The sequence below is a fragment of the Macrobrachium nipponense genome, chromosome 4, assembly GCF_015104395.2.
Source record: "Macrobrachium nipponense isolate FS-2020 chromosome 4, ASM1510439v2, whole genome shotgun sequence".
NCBI classification, from domain to species: Eukaryota; Metazoa; Arthropoda; class Malacostraca; order Decapoda; family Palaemonidae; genus Macrobrachium; species Macrobrachium nipponense.
In genome coordinates, this window is record NC_061100.1 from 139,195,546 (window position 1) to 139,220,789 (window position 25,244).

General features: G+C 40.0%; 1 protein-coding gene across 1 annotated transcript in view; it reads right to left on the reverse strand.

The window, feature by feature from the left end:
- The window catches only part of LOC135211228 (isovaleryl-CoA dehydrogenase, mitochondrial-like), a gene marked incomplete in the record, with an annotated part of 108,421 nt that overhangs the window by 19,719 nt on the left and 63,458 nt on the right, over positions 1 to 25,244 (reverse strand). The window contains 2 exon segments of the mRNA XM_064244485.1: positions 18,278 to 18,371; positions 18,484 to 18,649. Coding sequence (XP_064100555.1) covers positions 18,278 to 18,371; positions 18,484 to 18,649 — 260 coding nt within the window.

The following is a 25,244-nucleotide window of genomic DNA, read 5'->3' on the forward strand; positions in this document are numbered from 1 at the left end:
TCAACCAACAGTAAACCCGAAATCGGTTGTATATGATTTTGAAATTGCAGCATTTTTGGCAATCAAGGAAAATTTTCCACAAGTCGAACTAAAAGGGTGCTTCTTTCACCTTAGCCAAAACATGCAAAAACACATTGCGGCTTTGGGTCTAAGTTCTCGCTAAAATAACGATAGCCAGTTTTCTTTACAAGTAAAGATATACTGGTGCTTGCATTTGTACCTGATCAATCCATAATTGGATTCATATTTGATGTCTTAGCTGATGAATTATCCCCAGAGCATGTGCCAATCTTGAACTGGCTTGAAGACAACTACAGTAAGTCCTCGGGTTACGCTGGTCTCGACTTACGATGTTTCGTGGTTACAAAGAACGCGCCCATAAAAATATAAAAATAATATTTTGCGTCGTTCCGTCTAACGCGGTTTAGCGTCGTAAGCAACGTAAACAAAACGCGAACTAGTTCCGGGTGCACGGCGGAAGAATACGCTTTGTGGGGGAGAGGACGGCGTCGCTTCGCTACGCTCATTCCTCGCCCATACGCCATTTTGGTTGTTTTACACTGCCTCTCTCTCCCTCGTGTTGTATCGTTTTTTTGTAACTTTTTGCTCTTTGTTATGGCTCCCAAGCGCAAGGCGGACTCTTCTGATGGTAGTGCATCGAAGAAAAGAAAGGCCATCACCATGGAAATTAAAGTGGACATTATAAAGCGATCTGAGAAGGGAGAAACGCCAACAAACATTGGCCGCTCGCTTGGCCTTAGCCGTTCGACCGTTGCTACCATTATCAAAGATAAGAGCGCATCGTTGAACATGTGAAAGGATCTGCTCCTATGAAAGCGACAGTGATAACTAAGACAGCGTAGTGGTCTAATATAATTGAAAATGGAAAGGTTATTGGTGCTTTGGTTGGAAGACCAAAATCAACGGCGTATCCCCAGTCAGCCTTATGGTGATTCAGGAGAAGGCGAAAAGATTGTTTTGAAGCGTTGAAAAAAGAAAAGGGGGAGGGAAGTGAAAGTGAAGAGTTTGTGGCTAGTAGGGGTTGGTTTATGCGATTTAAGGCTCGGGCCAATTACCATACCTTAAATTGCAAGGTGAAGCTGCTAGTGGGGATGAGAAAGCAGCGAGTGAATTTCCTAAAGCGTGTCTGAGATAATTAAGGAGGGGGGTTATTCTGCTCAGCAAGTGTTTAACGTAGACGAGACAGGTTTGTTTTGGAAACGTATGCCTAACCGCACTTACATCGCCAAGGAGGAGAAGTCAGCACCCGGTCATAAAGCCAGCAAGGAGAGGCTAACTTTACTTCTTGGGGGTAATGCTGCTGGCGACTTCAAACTGAAGCCCTTGTTGGTGTATCAGGCTGAAAATCCAAGGGCACTCAAGGGCATTTGGAAGGGTCAACTACCAGTAATTTGGAAAGTCCAAACAAGAAGGCATGGGTGACACTTGCAGTGTTTTGAGACTGGTTCGTAACCCATTTTGTTCCAAGTGTGGAGCGGTATTGCGCCTCCAAAGGTATCCCCTTTAAGGTGTTGCTAGTGCTGGACAATGCCCCTGGACACCCTGCCCAGCTGGGAGACTTCAACCCTAATGTCAAGGTGGTTTACCTTCCACCTAATACCACGGCCCTTTTACAGCCTATGGACCAAGGAGTGATTGCTTCGTTCAAGGCCTACTACCTACGAAGGACAATTGCTATGGCTTTACAGGCAACTGAAACCAAGAAGGACTTGACTCTGAAGGACTTTTGGAAATCCTACAACATCCTTGATGCTGTAAAGAACATTGCTAATTCCTGGGAGGAGGTTAAGAAAACAAACATGAATGGTGTCTGGAAGAAAATTTTGTCCTCAAGTTTGTGAATGATTTCCATGGGTTTGAGGACACAGTTCAGCTAGTTGTCAAGAACGTTGTTGCCCTGAGTAAGGAAATCAATTTGGAGATGGAGGTTGATGATGTTACCAGAGCTGCTGGAGTCTCATGGCGAGGAGTATCTGCTGAGGACCTGATAAACAAACTGGAGAAGCAGATGATAGAGGAAGAAGAAGAAGCACCCACCCCAGAGCCTAAGGCTTTCACAAGGCAGGACTTGATAAGAGGTTTTGCAGAGTTGCAGCAAGCGTTGTCAACTTTTGAGGCTCAGGATCCCAACTTGGACAGGTTCACTAGGGTTTCCAGAGGCGTCATGGATTTGATGCAGTGTTACAAGGAGATCTTGGATGAAAAGAGGTCGCTCTCTGTTCAGACTAACCTGGAGCAGTATTTTAAGAAGGTAGAGAGGCCTGCAGGAGATCCTGTACCCCTCTACCTCAGCTGCCTCTGCTAATCCAGACTCGCCTGCCCCACAATCTCCAGCACCTTCTGAATGTTCTGCTAACCCAGACTCACCTGCCCCAGTATCTCCAGCACCTTCTGTAGGTTCTGCCTCACCTAAAGACTCACCTGCCCCAACATCTCCAGTAGTATGTTCTGCCTCACCTCAAGAATCACCTGCCTCAGCATCTCCAGTACTAGTATGTTCTGCCTCACCTCAAGAATCACCTGCCTCAGCATCTCCAGCAACTTCTGGAGGTTCTTTTTCTCTTCACTAACCTCCCCCAGTCTCTCCAGCACCGCAGCTTCCTCTCCAGTGTGCAAGCCAATCAAACTAATAAAGGTAAGGAATTGTTCTCTCGTTGTTATTGATAGGTATTTACACTAATCATGTGGTATTTTCAATGTTCCGACTTACGCTGAAAATCGTGTTTACGACGCATCGTAAGAAACGGATCAACATCGTAACTCGAGGACCCCCTGTATATAGGTCGGTTTTAAACAGACGTTGGAAATAGGGCAGGACTGTGCCAACCACCTTTCCTTTCCATTGGAAATGTGGAATTTGTATTTCGAACTTTTGAATCGTGAAGATAAAACAAACAACCATGCAGAAGGAGCGAACAGAAGATTACAAATGGAATTAGGAATGGAACATCCTACACTCTGGAAATTCATAAATGCACTTAAAAAAGTTCAGAAAGGTAGATTTTTAATTTGTTAGGAATCACTTCTAGCAGGCAGTTTCCACCACCCCGCCCAAATTAAAAAAAGTCAGGGATTACTGATTCCCGCATTCTTAGAATTGTCCAAAATTTTAATGAAAGGACTCCCATTGAATATTTAAGAGGCATTTTTCATAACATAAAATAAATTTTTGTTTTCTATATTTTCAAGGATTTTTTGTCTTTAATTATATAGTGTTAATTTATTTTTAGTGTCATGAAAGAGTCATACTTGATTCTGAATAAAGGTGTTTTTAATATTTATGAATTTCATTAAATCACTGCGGGAATGAGTTTGGGCAGGGATGAGTTTTTTTTTGTTGTTGGGCCAGGGATGAGTTGGGCCGGGGATGAGTAGGCGGCGATGAGTTGGCGGCAATGAGTTGGCGGTGATGAGATGTACCCCATTCTGCAAACCTGGGCTATTCCTCCTGGTCGTAAGAGCGAGGAGTGCCCTGCCTCTGACAACTTGATCGGAGTACAGGAGCTGCATGATCAAGAGACAGACTTCTGGGCCTTTTCGAAATGAGTGAGGAATCGTAACTCATCCGAAAATGGGCTGGGAAGAATATTTAGAGTCGAGGCATTAATGCAAGTTTTTTCTAAGTGGGTTGCATTATTGCCAGTCTCCTTCCTCCCCTTGCTAGAAGAAGGAGCAGGATTGCTTCTGATTCTGATAAGAAAAATAGAAAGGAAGCTCTATGTGTAGGCTTACCTCATCAATCGCCTGACCAGCCAGTGTAAGTTCGAGTCCTATCCTCAACCCGAAGGAAGAGGAGTATAAGGACGAGGTGGGGAAGGTGGAGAGGCCAGTCACTCTCATTCTTCTTACCTCTAGAACTGCACACCATAGACGAGATGCAACCTGTCCTCTTGAAGGAGCCGGGTAAGCAAGCACAACCTGCAAGCATCCACCACTGGTCCAAGGAAGGGAGGTTCCAAGGACCTGTGGGCATACCCGAAGGAAGAAAGACATAAATATGGTCACAATGAGACCTCATCTATCTTCCTGTCCGACATATTCTTCGGAGTGATGAAATGTACCCATTCACTGGACTATCCAACTGCAGAGAAGTCTCTAACGGTCTCATAAGACTCCGAGAAAGACGTGTCATCGGACACTTCTGCAATGGCAGTCTGCAGCGGATAAAGACACAGACACTCAATGATGGGTGTTGATCCTTCATGGGTACAGCAACATGCCAATATGACAAAGTAATGACTGATCTGGATCAACCAATACAAAGTACACAGCTTAGCTCATAAGGGCAGCGACCGACCCTCACATCACATGCAGTAGGTGTTGTTTGAGTTTTTGTTCAAGTATGAATCCTTGCACGGAATGCCAGGCATGGCCTGGGAGCAGTGGAAGTCGTTTTTTAGCAAGAGAGAACATCGGGGGTTTGGACTCCAACTATGTACTTGGCAAGGTTTTGTGACTGAAGCCGGGTTTGACTTTGGAACAGGTGATGTCGGTGGCACAGTTCTTGTCTCCGCAAGATGCCTCAGCTTTGGATTCTACGGCGGCCTCCATGTTGCAGACTGTTTCTTGCCTGGACCTCTGGTTTGTGGCTTTTGCCAAGATAGCTTCCGACAGATCCCTGGAAGGGTTAAGAGTGCCTCCTCGCTTGCCAGTCTGTTGCAGTCCAGGGGCAAGGCATTTTCATATTTGGCTCACCTCCGTGCCAATTTATGGGCTAATCTTCTTCTGATTAGGAGGGACGGAGATCTGTTGGAGTCCCAATTTTTTTTCCTCGGACAGAACTCGAAAATGTAATAGACCGGCGCCGGGCTGACACCAAAGACCAACTGGTACACCAGGCCATGTCTAGGTCGGAGTCTCATCCTCGGAGACGTCCGGCTCCTCCTCCTCCCCCGGTCCAGCAGCAGTCGAGGGGATCGGTTTTGGTAGGCCATCGAGGACCTTGAGTTCGGCAGGGCCTTCCCGTTCGACACAGCTTAAGCCTGAAGATCAACGCCCCTTTCGCTCTCATTCCTTTAGCTAAGAGGTAAAGGGGGCCATCGGTAGGTTAGGCGGCTCTCCCTCTCCTGCGCCATGGGTAGTGGGTGCCTTGCTGGCCATTGGGCCTAGTGGCAGAGTTATGGGGCAGAGAAGTGGGTGGTAGATGTCCTTCGGGTGGGTTACCTACTACCATTCAACTTCTCTCCTCCTCTGTCGGACAAGCCGCAGCTCAGGAAGGCATATCCTCCAGATTCTCTGAAGTTCTTGGCTCTTCGGGAGGAAGTGCAAGAAATGCTGGACAAGGATGCGTTAGAGGAAATAGTGCGTCCATCCCCGGGGTTTTACAGTCACATCTTCTTGGTGCCCAACGTGTCGGGAGGATGGAGGCCTGTGATCGACTTATCCACCTTGAATCACTTCGTCAGAAAGACACGGTTCAAGATGGAGATCCCGCGCTCAGTGTTGGCAGCCGTGAGGGAAGATGACTTCATGCTGTCGATAGACTTAAGGAATGCATACTTCCAAATCACCTATTCACCCCACGTCCAGGAAGTTCTTTCGCTTCTCTCTTACGGACAAGATCTTCGAGTTCAAAGTCTTATGTTTCGGGCTGATGACAGCCCCTCAAGTGCTCACAAGGGTCTTCTCTCTCGTATCAAGTTGGACCCATGCTCAGGGGATCTATTTGCTGAAGGTACCTCGACGATTGGTTAGTCTTGGAGTTTCCAGGGAGAAGCTGCGGCAGGACAGGGGTCATCTACTTCGGTTCTGTGTGGACCTGGGCATATTAGTCAACCAGGAAAAGTTGAACCTCGTACCCACTCAATGGATTCTGTACCTGGGCATGGGCATCGATACGACAGTGACAAAGTTTTCCCGCCAGATCAGAGATTGGAGAAGATGCGGGCGGTAGCGCGCAACTTCCTGTCAAAGTCACATCAGTCAGCTCATCAGTGGTAGGTTCTTCTGGGAGTGTTATCTTCCCTGGAGAAGTTGGTCCCTCATGGGCGTCTTCATCTTCGGTCTCTGCAATGGAGACTGGGAGTATTCTGATCTCCGGCGGGGGACTTTCCCGTTTATGGTTCCTCTGTCTCTGGAAGTGAAAGAAGACCTTCGTTGGTGGCTGGATGACCAGAATCTGTTGAAGGATGTTCCTCTGCATTCTTTCCCACTGGACTTCTTCAGTTCTCGGACGGCCCCTCGCGTGTGATGGAGGTTTGGGGGAAGGTAGAGGGTCATTCTGTCATTCTCATGTCGAACAACACCACGGTGGTAGCCTATGTGAACTAACAGGGAGGCCTGGTTTCACATTAAACTTACGCCTGGACTGTCGAGCTTCACCAGTGGGCGGTCAGCAATTTGGTAGAACTCTCAGCCAGGTATATCCCAGGGAAATGGAATGGGGTCGCAGACAAACTCAGTCACCGTGATCGGATCCTAGACACAGAGTGGTCCCTTCATCAAGTGGTGGCAGACAAGCTTTTCCAGGTTTAGGGGAGACCCATGCTGGACTTTTTCGCGACATGCTTCAACAGGAAGTTGGAGGCGTTCTGTTAAGTGGTTCCAGATCCTTTAGCATTGGCAGAGGACGCATTCCAACATCCCTGGGACAACCTGGAGGTGTATGCCTTCCCTCCGTTTTGTTTGATCCGTCAGGTTCTGAACAGGCTGATAAGTTCACAGGGTCTCAGGATATCTTTGGTAGCCCCTCTGTGGCCTCAGGCAGAATGGTTTCCAGATCTGCTGTCGTCGTTGTCAGAGGTTCCGAGGGAGATTCCCCCTGGGCGACATCTTCTGTGTCACCCCCATACGGAAGGTTCCACCAGTCAGTATAATCCCTGTCTCTTCACGGTTGGAGGCTATCAAGTATCTCCTCCGGGCGAGAGGCCTTTCTCAGAAAACAGCTGGGCACTTGTCCAACAGTCTTAAAAAGAAATTCGACCTCCGCAGTTTACCGAAAGGCAAATGGGCGATCTACTGTGATTGGTGTCGTAAACAGGGTTTTTCTCCACTTGCAACCTCTATTCAGCAAAAAGCAAACTTTTTTAACCTTCCTCAGAGACGAGAAACGTTTGTCCATTTCTGCTATTAGAGGCTTTAGGGTGGCACTGAATTTGGTGTTACGTCTTAAGGGTATCGACATCTCCTCTTCCTGGGAACTTTCCATGCTAGTAAAAAGGTTTGAGCAGTCGAGTTCTCCTAGAGAGCTCAAGCCTCCAACGTGGGATGTTTCCTTGGTTCTTAAGAGCTTCACTAAGTCCATATGAGCCCTTGCGTTGCTCATCTGACAGGAACCTGACGCTCAAGACAGTTTTCCTTCTGGCTTTGGCACCTTCCAAGAGGGTAGGAGTGCTCCACGGTCTGAGCTATGAGGTGAAGCACACCAGGGGTTGGGGGTCGATGTCCTTCGATTTGTCCCGGAATTCGTGACCAAGACCCAAAATCCCTCCGTGCATGATGTCAAGTTCACTTCGTTTTCCATTCTATCACTGACTGACTTTGTGGGTGGTGATGCTCAAGAGCTTTTGTTGTGCTCTGTCTGGGCCCTGCATAGCTATCTTAAAAGGACTCGGCACCTTAGACCAGGCTGCTGCAGACTTTTCGTTAGCACAGGCCGTACAAAGAAAGAGGTGTCTTAAAGAATACTATCTCTTTTTGGCTACGGGAAGCCATCAAACGGCTAACTTGACTCTTGATGATTCCACCACCACGTCTGTGCAGGCTAGAGGGCATGACGTCAGAGGTATTGGTCCCTCTCTGGCTTTCAAAAAGAACTTGGCTGTACATAGAGTGCTGAGCGCTGGTACTTGATTACACCAGTCCACGTTCACCTCCTTTCACTAGCAGGAAGAGCTAATTTACTGTTGTTTTCAAACTGATAAAAGATAAATACAGGCAGTCCCCGGGTTACGACGGGGGTTCCGTTCTTGAGATGCGTTGTAAGCCGAAAATTCTTGTAAGCCGGAACATCATAAAAAATCTTAAGAAAACCTTACTTTTAATGCTTTGGTGCATTATAAACTATGTAAATTGCATTCTTATTGCATTTTTCATCAAAAAACCTTCAAATACTGATTATTTTGCATTTTTGGAGTTATATTTCTTCTGCCAAATCAGTGCTGTAAGCGCCGTAACCCTAGAACCTGCGTTGTAAACATGGAAATAATTTCTGATAAATATAATTGAAAAGCATTGTAATCTCAGAACGCCATAAGCCAAACCCGTCATAAGCCGGGGACTGCCTGTAACATAAAGCTCATAATACCGATGAAAACAAGTAAAAACGAATGAAATCGCTGAAATTTATGCAATCTATTAACATAGAAAAAAAAAGTTCAAATTGTGATGTATTAGTCAAATTTGGACTTGAAAACACGTCGTAAGATAAACAATATAACTTCATTCCATATAAGTAAAATATGTAGATATTCATTTATGCTAACTAGGAACAAGAACATTCACTGAAACCAAGTGAGATGGTTGCATCTGAAGTGAAGGAAACTGACTAGTTGGCATCTCTGCCTGCCTAGGCCACGCCCCTTTTACAATGGGGCTGTATGTTGAGGCAATTTGGAAATTGTAATTTAATTGAAATGTAATCAATTACACATTTTCTTGTGGTAATTTTAAGTATAAATCTTTAGTCTATTGAATATTAATTTCAGTTGTAATTGTATATGATCACACGACTGGTAATACATATGTAACTGTAATTGACAAAAAGCTTAATGGAATTACCACAAGAACGACTAACGAAACCTCAACTACTAAACAGATGAAGACATCATACTACCGAATTCCGTCACCTGAGGGAATATTTTTGGAAAGTAATGAAATGTACAAATTCCTTATGATTTCTGATTTATACAGCACAAGAGACCGTAATTAGCTATGTTAAAATGTCAACATAGTTAAAAGACCTCTTTTCCGCAAGACGACAAACATGGTATACAGGCAGCCCTGAGTTAGCGGCAGGGATTCCATTTCTGGCCGCCGGTGCTCAACGATTTTTGACGCTATGCAATTTTAAAGTCTACGGCCGCAGCAGACCTTCTTTTGGAATACTAGAGTTAATAGTGCCCTAGACCAGTCAAACGGCGCCGTAATCCCGCAACAGTGCAATAAATAAAATTATATTTATGTAGTATGGTACTATAGAATTCACTATACAGTAGTACTGTACAGTACATTATAATATTATAAATACTGTAAAGTGAAAAAAGCCTAGCTTTAATCCTTTGGGTGTCTAGAGTATGTAAAGATATAATAAGGTTTTATACAGTGTACAGGTAGCTGTAGTGTTCAAGTTATGATAATTTGTCTTACGATAATCCGATTTTATGAGAGACTAAATTACAATAGCCTAACTTTATCCCATCTTCTAGTTACATAAGTTCAAAAACAGCATAAGAGAATGATGAAAGAATGGTTTTAACGTTATACTCTTTGCGTAAAAGTGCACAGCCATGAACAACCAAATGAGAAACAACTTTTTATTTTTTCTAAGTACAATCGAATTGGACAACAACAGCCGTTCGGCTTGTATTTCAATCATCATACTATAGTGCACTATTACCGTAGTTGTTATAAATGATGTTATGTAGAATAGGTCTGAGATATCTTAATGTAATAACTTTATTCACAATAGATCAAATATCTATATATATCAAAGATCAATAGGGAGATATACTGTTAAATTAAAACCTAGTTATAGCTGAAGCTGAGAACTGTTCAAGCTGCTAATGACCATTATCGTGCTTCGGCAACAAAGATAAAACTCCAGTAAAGGTATGCCATCAAACATAACCATAGATAAAATTGAGATACAATCATTTTAATCAAAACTACTGTTCGTTTCACACTGATAAAAGATAAATAACATAAAATTCATATTACAACAATATAAAGAAAAATTGAGAACGGAATTATGTATTGTTTTACTCAATAAACATGTCATCAACGTAATCTGTTAACGAAAAAAAAAAAAAAAAATAGTTCACAATCACGAGACATATTCAAGTAATATTTCCTCCTAAAAACACATCGTATAAGGAAACATAACCTTGTCTCATATAAGTCAAGTATCTAGATAATATTCGTTTATGCTAACTGAAAGCAAGAAAATTTACTCAAGATTTGCATTAAATATGGCGAAACAAATTCATATTCGCCATCAGCCGATTTCCAAACCAAAACATTAGATTAGATTTCCCGTAGTATTTTATAATGCAATAATATGAGAAGACATACAATATTATTGGATACAGTGAAGTAATTTACAACTTTTTAAAGATTTATGGAAAAGATGCATACTATTTACTTTTTCTTCTGTGCTTATCCTAATTTTCATCACTATGCCATCTACATAACAGTGACATCTCAAGCTCGTAGGTCTGACCTCAATTTTTTGCTCTCGTAACAAAGCAAAAAATCGACCGAGTTACACAGTTATATTTTGTACTTCTATCCCATGGAAAAACAAACAAATTGCAGTGTTGCAAAATTGAATGTATACCTGAGTTTTGTCTTTTAAAATCAATTATGCAACAATTGTAAATATAGTTTGTTATAAAACCATGATTCAATTATATAAATTAAAATATTATTATTCAGGTGCGACTGAACAACCTATTGTCTTCATCATGTGAAGGGCTGTTACTCGGTGGCCGCGAGTTCGATTCTCGAGCATTCCATTGAGGAGTGAGATATGTGTATTTCTGGTGATAGAAATTCACTCTCGACGTGGTTCGGAAGTTACGTAAAGCCAATGGTCCCGTTGCTGAATAACCACTAGTGCCATGCAAAGTAAAAACACCATGCAAAAAGACTTCAAATGGACATGCGTACTGCCACTGTATCATATTTATGTACGAAAATAAAAAAAAAAATACAGGCAGCCCGCGGTTAACGGCGCAATCACTCAACGGCGAATCGGTTTTACGGCGGTCGTCAAAAATATTCATTAAAAAAATAAGGCATTTTAAAGGTATCTTTACGGCACAAATTTCAGTTAACAGCGCCGCTAGCGCCGTTGTCTAACGAGTCCATACATTTGTAGAAATGCCGTTCAGACCATAAAGGTTATGCAAATTATATTAACAAATTTTATGGAGAGTTATTACGTAGGTATTAGGGTAAAATATATGCCTCTGACGCTGTTCTATGCCGAAAATATCGAGTTACATAAGTGCAAATTTAGCTATGGATGTGTCGATTCATAAATGTTCATGCTTTTGTTTAAAATGTGTATGAAAATGTATTACGTGAAAGGCATTTTTATTTCTGTACAGAAATATGATACAAAGGCAGCTTTTGAAACTGCCCTTCACGTTATCAAATACGATATTTTTTCATGTTCTTTGTCTTGTAAGCCGACGCCTGGCGCTCTTCCGAAAATATCGATTTAAAAAAAGTGCAAATTAGCGATCGATGTGTCGATTTTATAAATGTTTATGCTTTATGTTTAAAATGGTGTATGAAAATGTATTACGAATAGGGTATTTTTTTCTGTGCAGAAATATAATAAAACAGGCAGCTTTTGAAAACTCCCCTTAAAGTTATCAACTACGTTGTTTTTTTTCAAGTTCGTTCTTGTATGCCGCCGTCTGCCGCTCTTCCAAAAATATCGAGTTACTTAAGTGCAAATTTAGCTATGGATGTGTCGATTCATAAATGTTCATGCTTTTGTTTTTTAAATGTGTATGAAAATGTATTACGTGAAAGGGCATTTTTGTTCTGTACAGAAATATGATACAAAGGCAGCTTTTGAAACTGCCCTTCCACGTTATCAATACGATATTTTTTCATGTTCTTTTCTTTGGTAAAGCCCACCGCCTGCCGCTTTTCTTCCGAAAAAATATCGATTTAATAAAAAAAAAGAAAGGTGCAAATTAGCCGATCGATGTGTCCCCGATTTTATAAATGTTTATGCTTTTATGTTTAAAATATGTATGAAAATGTATTACGAATAGGGTATTTTTATTTCTGTGCAGAAATATGATAAACAGGCAGCTTTTGAAACTCCCCTTCAAGTTATCAACTACGTTGTTTTTTTTTCAAGTTCGTTCTTGTATGCCGCCGTCTGCCGCTCTACCGAAAATATCGAGATAAAAAGAGTGCAAATTTAGCGATCGATGTGTCGATTTTCAAATGTTTATGCTTTTATGTTTAAAATGTGTATGAAAATATATTACGTAAAGGTATTTTCATTTTTGTACAGAAATAAGATACAAATTAAGGCAGCCTTTGTAACTACGCTCCACGTTGTCAGGGGATGGTTTTTCATGTTCGTTCTTGTCCGCCAGTTCCGAAAAATGCATTGTGTTATTTTATTAATTATGCATCTTTTCCATAAATCCTTTAAATAGTTATACATTATTTCACTGTATCCAAGAATATTGTATGTATTCTCATATTATTGTATTTTAAAATACTACGGCAAACTTAAGCCCGTATTCCGCGGAGCGGCCAATGTTGTGGTTTGAAATCAGCTGATGAATACGAGTTTGTTTCACCATAACGCAATTCTGAGCGAATGCTCTTGCTTCTAGTTAGCATAAACGAATATCTATATACTTGACTTATATGAGACAAAATTATTTTTCCTTATACAGCGTGTTTTTAGGTGGAAATATTTATTGAATATGTCTCGTTGTGAATGTGAACTACTAGTATTTTTTTCGTTAACAGATTACGTTGGCGGCATGTTTATTGCGTAAAAAATTACGTGATTCCGTTCGCAATAATCCTTTATATCATCGTAATACGAACTTTACGTTATTTATCTTATATCGGCGTGAAACCAACAGTAAAATGTGTTCTTTCAAGCACAGTAGTTTTGATTAAAATGATTTTATCCCAATTTTATCTACAGTTGTGTGTGATGGCAGACGTTTACTGCAGTTTTATTCTTGTTGCCGATGTACGATAATAGTCATTAGCAGCTTGAACAGTTTTCTCAGCTTCAGTTATAAATAGGTTTAAATTTAACGGTATATTTCCCGGTTGATCTTTAATCTATATTGATCTCTGATCTATAGCGAATAAAGTTATTACATTAAGATATGTCAGTTCTATTCTATACATAACGCCATTTATAACAAATACGGCAATGTTGCACTGTAGTACGATGATCGAAATACAAGCCAAACATGTTATCCAGTTCGGTTGTACGTACTTAGAAAAAAAAAACAGTCGTTTCTCGTTCGGTTGTTCATGGCTGTACACGTTCACACAACGAGTATAACGTTAAAACCACACTTTCATCATTCTCTTTTGCTGTTATTGAACTTATGTAACTAGAAGATGGATAAAGTTAGGCCATTGTAATTTGATCTCTCATAAAATCGAACTATCGTAAGACTAATGATCATAACCTGAACACTACAGCTACCTGTACACTGTATAAACTTTATTATATCTTTACATACTCTAGACACCCACATGTACTGTACAGTAAATTCTATAGTACTATACTGCATAAATATAATTTTACTTATTGCGCCGTTGTGGGATTACGGCACCTTTGACTGGTCTAGTTTCGAAAGAAGGTGTGCGGCGGCCGTAGGCTTTAAAATCGCTCAACGTCGAAAATCGCTTGGCGTCGGTGGCCAGGAACGGAACCCCTGCCGCTAACTGAGGGCCGCCTGTACCCTGTAATACATTTTTCATACCTATTTTAAACATAAAAAAACATGAAAACTTATAACAAAAAGCAAGTTTCATTAGCAAAATGAGTTATAATTAGCTCCCAAATTAATAAAATATAACCACGTGAAGTCTTTGTAAAGCATTTTTTCGGAACAGCAGCGGACAAGAACGAACATGAAAAAATATCCTCTGATATACGAGGAGGGTACTTACAAAAGCTGCCGTAATTTGTGTCATATTTATGTAGAAAAATAAAAATACTAACCTATACGTAATACATTTCCATACACATTTTAAACATAAAAGCATGAACATTTAAAAAATTGACACGATGATCGCTAAATTTGCACTTTTTAACTATATTTTCGGAAGAGCGGCAGGCAGCGGCGGACAAGAACAAACATGAAAAAACATCCTCATGTCTGTCTGACGCTGCACTGAACCTTCCTACAAGTAATACATAAGGAAATGTCTACCATGTTCGAGTGTACTCATCCTCCACTTGCATGTAGAGCAGTCCTAATGAACTTCGACATTTCTCCCAGCAACTTGCTCGGAAGGCACAGCAGACATAGAGGCATTGGCTGACAGCGTTTTTTTATGTAGCTTGTCCATCTCAAGTCCAGTCCAAGCCAGTCAATACCAGGAGAAGGTCCAAATCAATAAAAAATTGGAGCAAAACCCAAGAGCGTAGTTGTAATACAATGCCAAGGTTGTATTCCAGAATTCCAAGGCCATACATATATATGTACTATATGTAGGAGTCAGGCGTGGCCAGTATTTGCAGCAGTGTTGCCAACAGTGACACAGGTAACTCATTTGACTAGATTTTACTTGCGTTGATAGCGCCAAGTTAAAATTACCCACTTTGTGGGTAAATCTGTGGGGATATAGTTCTGGCTGGTCAGTGACCACGGCTAATTCAGGTGTTCAGGGAGTGTATTGCAATACCATATTTAAATCAGTTCGTTATATATGTTACAAATCAACTTAACCTGACAAACAGGGATACTCCACAGGGATGTTGATCTCAATTCATGTTCATCCGTTGCTGTGACATAATTAGCCTGTGATTAAGATTTTTAGCTGCTCTGGCTTTGTACTTTGCATCTAACCATCCTAACAATGACTGTCAAGTGTCCTTGTGGGTTATACTAGAGGAGATAAAACTAGAGGAAAGAGACTGATTTTGGGCCACAAGTTAAAATAGCACAGGGCGTAAGTTTTGCATGGAACTAAATCCATGGACCATCACAAACTTGAGGATGATTTTTTAGCTTTACTTTTCCAGAATAATATAGTTCAGAAAACTACAAAAACACATTCCAGCATCTGAATCATGGTAGAATAAACCAAATATTTCTTTAAGATCCTGTTGATCTGCTAATAAAGCTTTAGGAATTATAATTAGGAGTCAGATGGCACAGTGGAATGAGAAATGATACATACAGGAAATTATGGAAAGTTCCACATATATAGTACTAAATAATAATGAAGTGAGGATGGATATGTCCTTTACTCCGCTGTAAGGAGAATAGTACAAGATGGAGTCAATTGAGCTACTTTGAGTACCAGAAGAGTTGTAAGACTCAGGCCTGCTTGGACGAGAACCATAAGTAGGAGGGTTGGAGATGACTATAGATTTGTGGAAGTGAATACACAGGGATGACATGAGAGGCAAAATTTCACAGAGGCTCTTCAGATGCAATGATGAAACTAAATGTGCAATAAAATAAAACTAAAACAAAGAAGCAAAATTCATTATCAGAAACATTAATCAACCTTCATTACAAAAAATTCAACATGTCAACATGAACAAGGGTTGGATACAATGTGAATTTATCAAATTGCCTTGAATTTTTTATTAAGGCTGATTTTCGAAATGAACTTTATTTTTTCTGGATTTATGGGAAGGGAATTCAAGACGACTTTCATGCACTAACCATCAACAATACACAAGGGATTGGTCATCTTAAAGTCACAGGTTATCAAATTTCATCAGAGTAATTTTTCATGTCTACCACAAAGCTACAATTCAAAGCCAGATGAGCTATAACATATTAACCATGAGTTTATATGTTAGGTAATGTTTTTAGTGGCCAAAGGCTAAGTCTGTTCAAGTTTGAGGCAGGACATAATAGGAGTTAGATACATGAACCCCATGGGTGAAGAACCATTTTGTCAAACCTCACCCTCCTACATGTTCCAAGAATAATCAAAATGTTATTTTCATGACAAAATTAAGTTTCATATATACTTAGCAAGTAATTACATAGCTATAGTTTCAACTTTCAAAGCAGCTTGAATTTTGAAAATCATGGTAGCACTTCTATTGTTTTTGTGTAAGTGACTAGGCCCACTAACTTTTGGGGAAGAGAGGAATAACTTAGCAAAGAGCTTCAATTTTTTTTTAAACCTATGTCCTCGCGAAGGGAGGGAGGGAGGGATCCAATTCTGTAATTACTTGGTAAGTATATATGAAACTTGATCTTATCATGGAAATAACATTTTCATATAAGTAACTTACCTAACATTTTCATATAAGTAACTTACCAAGTAATTACATTGACATGAGGTGGGATACATGGACATATTCTATTCCAAAAAATTAGTACTAATGGTAATGAATTTGAAAATAGAAAGGTTGCTAGCACTGATACAATGCTTGTTGTTTCCTTACATGGTAAGATAGCTCTTGCAGGTAGATACTATCTCTGATTGGTACTCATCTTAACCTGTAGTAGTGTGGCAGTATAGCCATGGAGTATCTCTACTTATGTGGGAAGTTTACAGTGAAGGACATTTCCGATGGCTAGCAGTGCCTCAAATGCTGTCAATTTACTCCAAATACGTAATACAAAACCACCAGCCATACACTCCCCAGGTTTCCCTTAAAACTCAACACCCTATATCAAAGCAAATATCAAAGCAAAGAGGAAAAAGGAAAGAAGGAATGCGCCTACACTTCATCTCCCAAAACCTCACATAAGTAATGAGTCACAAAAATCAAATTGCACCTCCAATATGTTGATTGAAGAATAGAAGAGAGAGACAAGTTTTGTCTAAAAGCTAACAATGTAGTGACTGCTCTGATTCCATCAGCTTTCACTTAAAAAAAAGGGCAAGACATCCTCTCTTATCTGGGACTGTGCCTCAGTAACAAGGTCCCTTAGAAAGAAAGACAAGGTATTCTTAGAAAGGGGCTGTGAAGGATTTTTAACGGAGCACCATAGGTTACTGGAAGGTCCTCTGGTTCTCTCAGTCCTATGCAAAAACCCTCTCTTCCTCTTCTGGGCCCAGATCTCCATTAAGTTCTTAATGGCAAAAAAAATGAGGCCAGGACTTGGATGGACTCTCATCCTTGGCCATAAAACTGAGGGTAAAATAACAGACTGCATCTCCTTGCATGAAACCATTATCAATAGCATGAAGCTCACCAACTCATTTAGGACTCAATAAGATTAAAAAGACCCTGGTTCCGAGACAGATCTTAACCTAAGTGACGAAAAACAAAGTTCAGCATGGCTCTGTAACCTCTAATTGTAGAGGAAGACAGGCCTCTAGAGGATCACAAAAAGAGCAAAAAATCTACAATCTGCACTACAGATGTCTGAGATGAGACGTTATGTCTTCTACACCCGTCGTGGAAGACTGTCCACTTAGCTTAGTAGACTTTGCTAGAGGATTGACGTCTACACCTCACAATAGCCTAAGCAGCTGGTCTTGAAAATCCTTTTGATCAAATGAGCTTCCTGACAGTCTGAATCCTGTCAGGGACAGTGGATAATCCTCGATGAAAGTGCCTGAAATGGGGCTGTCTAAGAAGACTGGGTTTTAGTGGCAGCAGTCTTGAAAAGTTCACTAGTTGTCCGAGGAGCTCCGGGAACCACTCATTCAGAGGCCAGAATGGCGCTACTAAGGTCATTGAAATGTTCTGATGTGCTCAAAACTTGTTTAAAACTTCCCTGACCATGCTGAATGGTGGAAATGCATGAAGGTCCCTGTTCGACCAGTCCTGTACTGTTACCCACACAAGAGGGTCCAAGACTGATGAACAGAACAGAGGATGGCTGTGATTCTTGGAGGTTGCAAACAGATCAAGGGTCGGTTTTCCCAAGTTTCCACAGGTCGGTGCATACCAATGGATCCAGAGTCCATTCTGTGGGGAGGACCTGTTTGTGACAGCTCAGCTCATCTGCTAACACATTTAATTTCCCTTGAATAAAATTAGTGACAATCCTAGTTTGATTCTGCTTTGTCTAGGGGAGGTGGTCTTTACTGCCTCGCAGAAAAAATAAAAAGTCCCTCCTTGTTTCTTTATGTAAGTTAGGGATGTGGTGTTGTCCAAGTGAACTGCCACTTGTCTTGTTGAAACCCTCTGTCACAAAGAATTTAAGGCCCAAATGAATTGCCTTTAATTCCCTGACATTGATGTGCAGTTTTCTCTGTTCCAGGGACCATGTCCCAGAAACTTCCTTCCTCCCCAAAATGGGCTCCCCAACCTAGATCCGATGGATGTGAGTAGAAGTCTAGGTCAGGGCTCAGAACCTAACCCCATCATAAGTCAGAGGTCAAAGTACAATGTACTAAAAAAAATATATGCATGCACAAAAATAATTTTACATACCCAACAGGTCCAGCTGCTAATACTAGTCTCTCCAGATCAAGACCAGAAAACAATACATATATGCCTTTATTCAGATGACCAAGCATATTTGAAGCTGAAAAGAATGACATTTGTTAGTAAATAAAAATGTATGTATTTATATATATGTATGCAAGAGATGAAGACTCAAAAAGTGATCTTCAAAAGTATTCAAAAATTTCATCTACCTGGTACTTTGCAATCTTCAAAGATAAGTTCACAAGTATTGGAGCCTCGCATGCCAAGTTTGTCAAGCTTCTGTGCTGTGCTGAATCCTTTCATGCCTTTCTCTATAATAAAAGCTGATACACCATGCTGGGCTTTGGATGCCTTGGGATCAGTTTTGGCATAAACCTGGAAAAATCAAGAATTATGAAAATAAAAGATTAAAAATTTCCACCCTGTGACTCCTCAAACAAAGCATTTTCAGAGACTGTGCCAAACTTACACAAAACTTCCCCTGGGCAAGGGGGTCTGGAACCTAACCTCATGTAAGTTCAGGGTATTACTGTATGTACGTAATAATATGAAATCATACGGCACTTACTTGTGATTAATGTTGATTATAGATGATAATGATATAGCCGTGTAGCCTGATGAATGACGATTAAGATAGACTGAACAGCAAAGTAGAAGAGTTACAGATCCTCTGAGGGCGCCTCGTCACCTTCTTCAGGAGGCGCTTTGTCAGGGATTTCAGGAGGCACCACCACCATCTTGAGGTAATTGTACAATTGTACAAACAAATCAAGATAGGGCTTCACTATTTCATTTACAGCATTGATGAAAGTTGTGGCCCTTTCTTTATTTCTATCCCATGCCTTGACTGTTGTCTGTACCTCCATGACATCCCTGATCAAATTGTAGAGACCATGAAATTTCTTAAAGGAATGGTCCATTGATGGGATAGCATTACTAAAGAGGGAGGCAAGTTCTTGCCCAAGAATAACCTCCACAAGTATTTTGCCCCGCTCATATTCAATCTCAATGCAGGTGACTGCACTTTCAGTCGCGTGGTAATGGGCTGCTACTTCTCTATGAGTTCTGCCCTCTCTTAACATGACTATCATGTCTATTTTCTCCTCAGCACTCATTAACTGTGAGGGCCTCTGACGCTTAGGCTCTTTGCCAGAAGCCTTAGGAGAAGCAGAACATTTAGAGGCCATTTTAAAGAATAAATCTCAGTCTGTAGCAGTGTTTACTGCACAGGCAAAAAACGCACACACTAGAGGCCATTGAACTTACGTACGTATTGGGTTAACTGGGTACGCATTGTGCAGACTGTGCATTTTATGAAATGTTTCAAGATGATTTCTAAATATGATATGTATGTACATAAAGTGTTTTAGGGTGATACTAAAAGTATGCAGACCATAACTAAAATACGTAAGACAACAGGATTACGTATACGTAGCAGAGTACGTATTTTTCAGTCTGCGGCATGCAGTACACATACATGTATTTTTCATGCATACGTACTAAGTATATTTTCGTGACAAAATAAATTTTTATGATAAAAAAGCTTTATTAATTTTCAAATGATACTTTCATGTAATCACAGCAAAATGTCAGTAACAAAATCAGATTTTCTTAAAAGATGCTTTACCCAAGCCAACTTTCCGCAGATAAACAAATCTTATGACGCCGTGACGCCTTCTTAGAGCAGTACCCAAACGAAATTATATTTGACACGCTATTGGCTGTTGTCTGCACATTCATTTTCCTTGACGCTCATTGGCTGTACACTTAGCATTGATTAGTTGAAACCTGACCCCATCTCGTGGTGATGGAATTATGGGTATCACGCATCTAGTACCCAGGCAGCCTCACTGCGCAGAAAGTTACGGGGCATACGTGAATGTAAACAATACGCTCTTGTGTACATATCAGCAAATATCTGTGTGCATCATGTCAAAAATGGACCCTAAAAAGTGCTCTGCTTCTTCTAAGGCTTCTGGAAAAGATGCTAAAAGAAAGAAGACCGTAATGAAGCTCAACAAGAAGGTGAAACTTCTCAATTTGTTGAAGGAGGGAAAAAGTTACGCCATGGTCGGCTGCCATTTCAAAGTGAACGAGAGCACGGTGAGATGCATAAAGAAAAAAGAAAATGAAATAAGTGTAAGTATGATGTATTATGGCACTGCAAAGGCTGTGTCCACAGTGAGAGACAAAACCATCGTGAAAATGGAATCTGCACTCGTGTTCTGGATCAAGGACTGCAGGAAGAAGAACGTGCCCCTTGACTCCAAGATCATAAGCCAGAAAGCACGACAGCTCTACCAGCAGCTATCAACTGCTACTGCTTCACAAGGTGGTGAGGAAGAGGAAGCTGAAGCTGGAGATGTAGAGGCACTGGAAAACGATGAGGAAGGGCAACTGGAATTCTTAGGGCTTTGAAGAAACAGCTCCTCAAGAGGAAGAGGAAGAAGAGCCACAACCGGGACTGTCTTCAGCTCCCCAAGGATTTCAGGCGAGCAAAGGATGGTTCCACCGGTTCCAGAAAAGTTTCCACCTAAAGTTGTTTCCCTGCATGGGGAAGCTGCATCTGCAGATAAAGAGGTGGCCGCAAAATATCCAGAGGCATTCAAAAAAATAATCCAGGAGAAAGGATATCGCCCAGAACAGGTTTTCAATATGGACGAAACTGGCCTGTTCTGGAAGAAGATGCCGTCCCAGCCGTACCTTATGAAGGATGAACATAAAGCCTCCAGATTCAAGGCACAAAAGGACAGGGTGACCCTCCTGATGTGCAGAAATGCGGATGACTATGTTGAAACCAGGCCTCATTTACAAGGCTGCAAATCCCAGGGCACTCAAGAACAAGAACAAGGCATTACTGCCCGTCTTCTGGATGCATAATCCCAAGCTCTGGATCACCAAAGTCCTTACAGAGTACTGGTTCCACCAGAGCTTCATTTCTCAAGTTAGGCAATACCTGGCCAATTTGGACATCAACTTCAAGGTCTTGCGCATAATGGACAATGCTGGTGGCCACCCTCTTGACCTTTATCACAAGGTAAAGGGAGTCCAGCTCCAGTTCCTCCCTCCCAACACCACCTCTCTCCTCCAGCCTATGGATCAGGGCATCATCAATGCCTTCAAGGCACTCTACACCGAGAACTCTCTCTAGCACCTTCTTGATACAATGGACTGTGACAGTGAATTTACGCTGAAAGATTATTGGCGTAAATTCATGATTGCCACGTGTCTGTCTGTCATCGACTGGTCACTGAAGGACATGAAGAAGGAGATCCTGAATGCTTGCTGGAGTAAGTTGTGGCTAGACTGTGTCCATAATTATACAGGCTTTTCTCCTCAGGAAATCCAGCATTTGGCCATTAATAAGGAGGTCCAGTTGGCAAAAATTCTTGGTGGTGAGGGCTTTAATGGTATCACTGAGGAAGAAGTTGGCACCCTCATTGATGCCCACTCTGACCCCCTGACAGACCAGGACTTGGAAGAGCTGACGAAGTCTGCTAGTGAGGAAGAAGACACTCCAGGTTCAGAAGAGGAACAAGAGGAGGAGGAGGGTCTGACTTCGGAACTCCTATCCCAAGTTAAAAATATGATAAATGACCTTCAGGGGTTTGTTGTGACATGGGATCCTTACATGGAATGCTCCTTGAAGTTTTCTAATATTCTTGACACAGCATTGGAGCCCTATAATCAAGCCCTCACCACCATGAAGCAACGACAACAGCTGCCAATCACAATGTTCATCACACGAACGAGGAAGGACCCTCCAAAGCCTCCCGAATCGCCTGAAGTAGTCCCCTTGAATCGCCTGAGTCAGTGCCTCCAAAATCGCCTGAGTCAGTGTCTCCCAAAGCGCCTCCTGAAGGTGAAGAGGCGCCCTCAGAGGATATGTAACTCCTCTGCTTAGCTGTGCAGTCATATCTTCATTGTCATTCATCGGACTGCGCGGCAAATTCATCACTGGTGAGTACCCTATTTATGTATGTTGTACTAGTGTAAAACAATTGTTTAATGTTCATACATATTTTGTTCTTTCTCTCTATCTCTTGTGATTTTACATACAATTGTTCCCCTTGTAAAAAGAAAACTGGACGTCTTAAATAGTAACTGTATGAAAGAAAATGTGCATGACTGAATACCTACTTATGGGGGGGGGGCCTAGATTATTTTCACATACATAACTAAGTCATGCAGTACGTACATATGTATTTATAACCATAAAATGTAAAACTTACTTTAAAACAGTACCATTAATATTTCAAAGATTTATATGAACCGTAATAGGATGATATTTTAAATTATATTTGATGTAGGATGGCCTTTTTAGATATACTTTGGTGTGTACATGTTCAGGATAGGAGTTTATAAGCATTTTTAGAGGGGGGGCTTCCAAACATTCACAGATTCTAACTATCTGTGGGGGGTTCTGGTACGCATCACTCGTGAATATGGGGGGACCACTGAATATAGGAAAAGACGAGAGTGTGGTGCAAAGATTGGCTAAATAGGAGAGATGTTTACAGAAGCCATACAACAATAGTAGGTAACTACAATATGCATATGAACATGATTATAGAAACTAGTATATGAGAATGAGTGTGAGTACATTCCATCATGGCCACCGATTCCATACACTCCTAGCAAAGGTAGTGCCATATATCAAAAAACAAGATACAAACATGTGACACAGCAAAACAGCAGGCTCAATTGGAAACAACGCTGACACTTTTAATTTTCAGCAACGGAGAGAGAGAGAGAGAGAGAGAGAGAGAGAGAGAGAGAGAGAGAGAGAGAGAGAGAGAGAGAGTTGAATTCGAAGTAATAGCTACTAAAATAGTCTACAAGAGAGAGAGAGAGAGAGAGAGAGAGAGAGAGAGAGAGAGAGAGAGAGAGAGAGAGAGAGAGAGACTGGTACTCGAAAACAAATGAAATAAAAGTATTTAGTATGGAGCAAAATTGCTGAATGAACAACTTGTATTTTTTATTTCATGATGACAGTAGATATTCGGGCAATTGACCTTGAAGAAAAGTTGGATTGAACACAAATATTTTTGTTAACCCCTATCAACAAAATGTTTGTCATTCAGTCGCAATTACAATTTTACCCTGGGAACTATGTGAATAGTTCAAGATATCTGGTGTCAGCATAGAGAGCCACGACTGCATATGCATGCATTAGTGTATGTGTTAGGAAACAATAAGAGTCTGTCTAGAAATAGCTAGGGAAAACTTAGTTAGGAAAACCACTGGTAGAATATATATATAGTGAAAGCAGAGTGATGAAGGATCTACCAGAAGTAAAGGTAGAAAAAGGGAGTAGATGTGTACAGCATAAGTCTGCACGAATAGCAGTTTCGTAAACCAGACCAAACATTGGCACTCGTTTGGGAAAAACAGTAGGTGCTAACCTCACCAGAAAAGTTGAACTTTGACTCTTTCAGTGGGTGGTTACCGTCGAGGGACGAAACCAATCAGACAAATCTAGAGGTGGCACCGGAAGTAATGAAGGCCATTCATGAAGAAGTAGGAGGTGTCCTAAAGGAAATTTGAGGAGGAGCTAGAAGAAGTAGTTAGGTCGAAACTTCATTTGAAGTGCCAGAGAAAAGTAGTCAAGAACCAGACCGTATACGGGAAGGCTGCGTTCCTTCTCACTCTGTTCCAAGTGTAGTGTAAAGTGTGTAAACTGTGTTTATTCAATTATAAGTAATTTTTATAAAAAGAGGTGTTTAACTTGCCCAGTCTCCCAAAGATATACAACCCCTGTTTTTATCATATAAAGTACCTCCTGAGAGACTTAGTGAAGAATAAATAAACTAAATGTTCCTACGAGAGAAGAAACTCAATCGTAACTAGTGATAGATGAAGGTTAGCCCATATGATAAATAACCTTTCAAACATTACCCGTAACAACGAAAACAAAGAAGAAGAAGTGAGAGAATAAGAACTCGTAAGTACGCCACGCAACATAACGAAGAGAATTAAAAATAAAAACTAACCACAACATAAGTAGGCACAACATATGTATTTATATATGTATGGATATATAATGTGTGTATGTGAATATGAATATGAATTATAAATTAATATATATTATTATATATATATATATATATATATTATATAATTATATTTAATTTTTTAATTTTTTTTTTTTTTAAAAAAAAAAAAAAAAAAAAAACCCAAAATATACATATATATATAATAGATATATATATATATATATATATATAATATATATATATATATATATATAATATATAGTATATATATATATATATATATATATATATAATATATATATTTATATATATATATATATATATATTATATATATTATATATATATATATATATATATATATAATATATATATATATATATATATATATATATATATATATATATATATATATATATTATATATATATATATATATATATATATATATATATATATATATATATATATATATATATTATATATATATTATATATATATATATATATTATAATACTATAATATATATATATATATATATTATATATATATAATATATTTATATATATATTATATATATATATATATATAATATATATATATATATATTATATATATATAATATATATATATATATATATATATATATATCTATATATATATATATATATATATATATATATATATATATATATATATATATATATATATATATATATACTATATATATATCTAATATATATTATATATAGTGACGTTTATAGATCATTCGTCTACCCAGCTATCCATTAATTAATTTGATTTGGAAAACAGCAGCCATTTCTTTAGAATATCAGCTGATTTTTAGTAAAACGCGGGAAACCAAAAACCCGCCAGCCAGAGATAGGGAGTTCCCCAGTTGGGGGAATATAGTCTTTTGTCAGCTTTAGGGACGTATCTCAAAAGGGAAGGATGTAGGCAGATTGGTACTTCTTAGA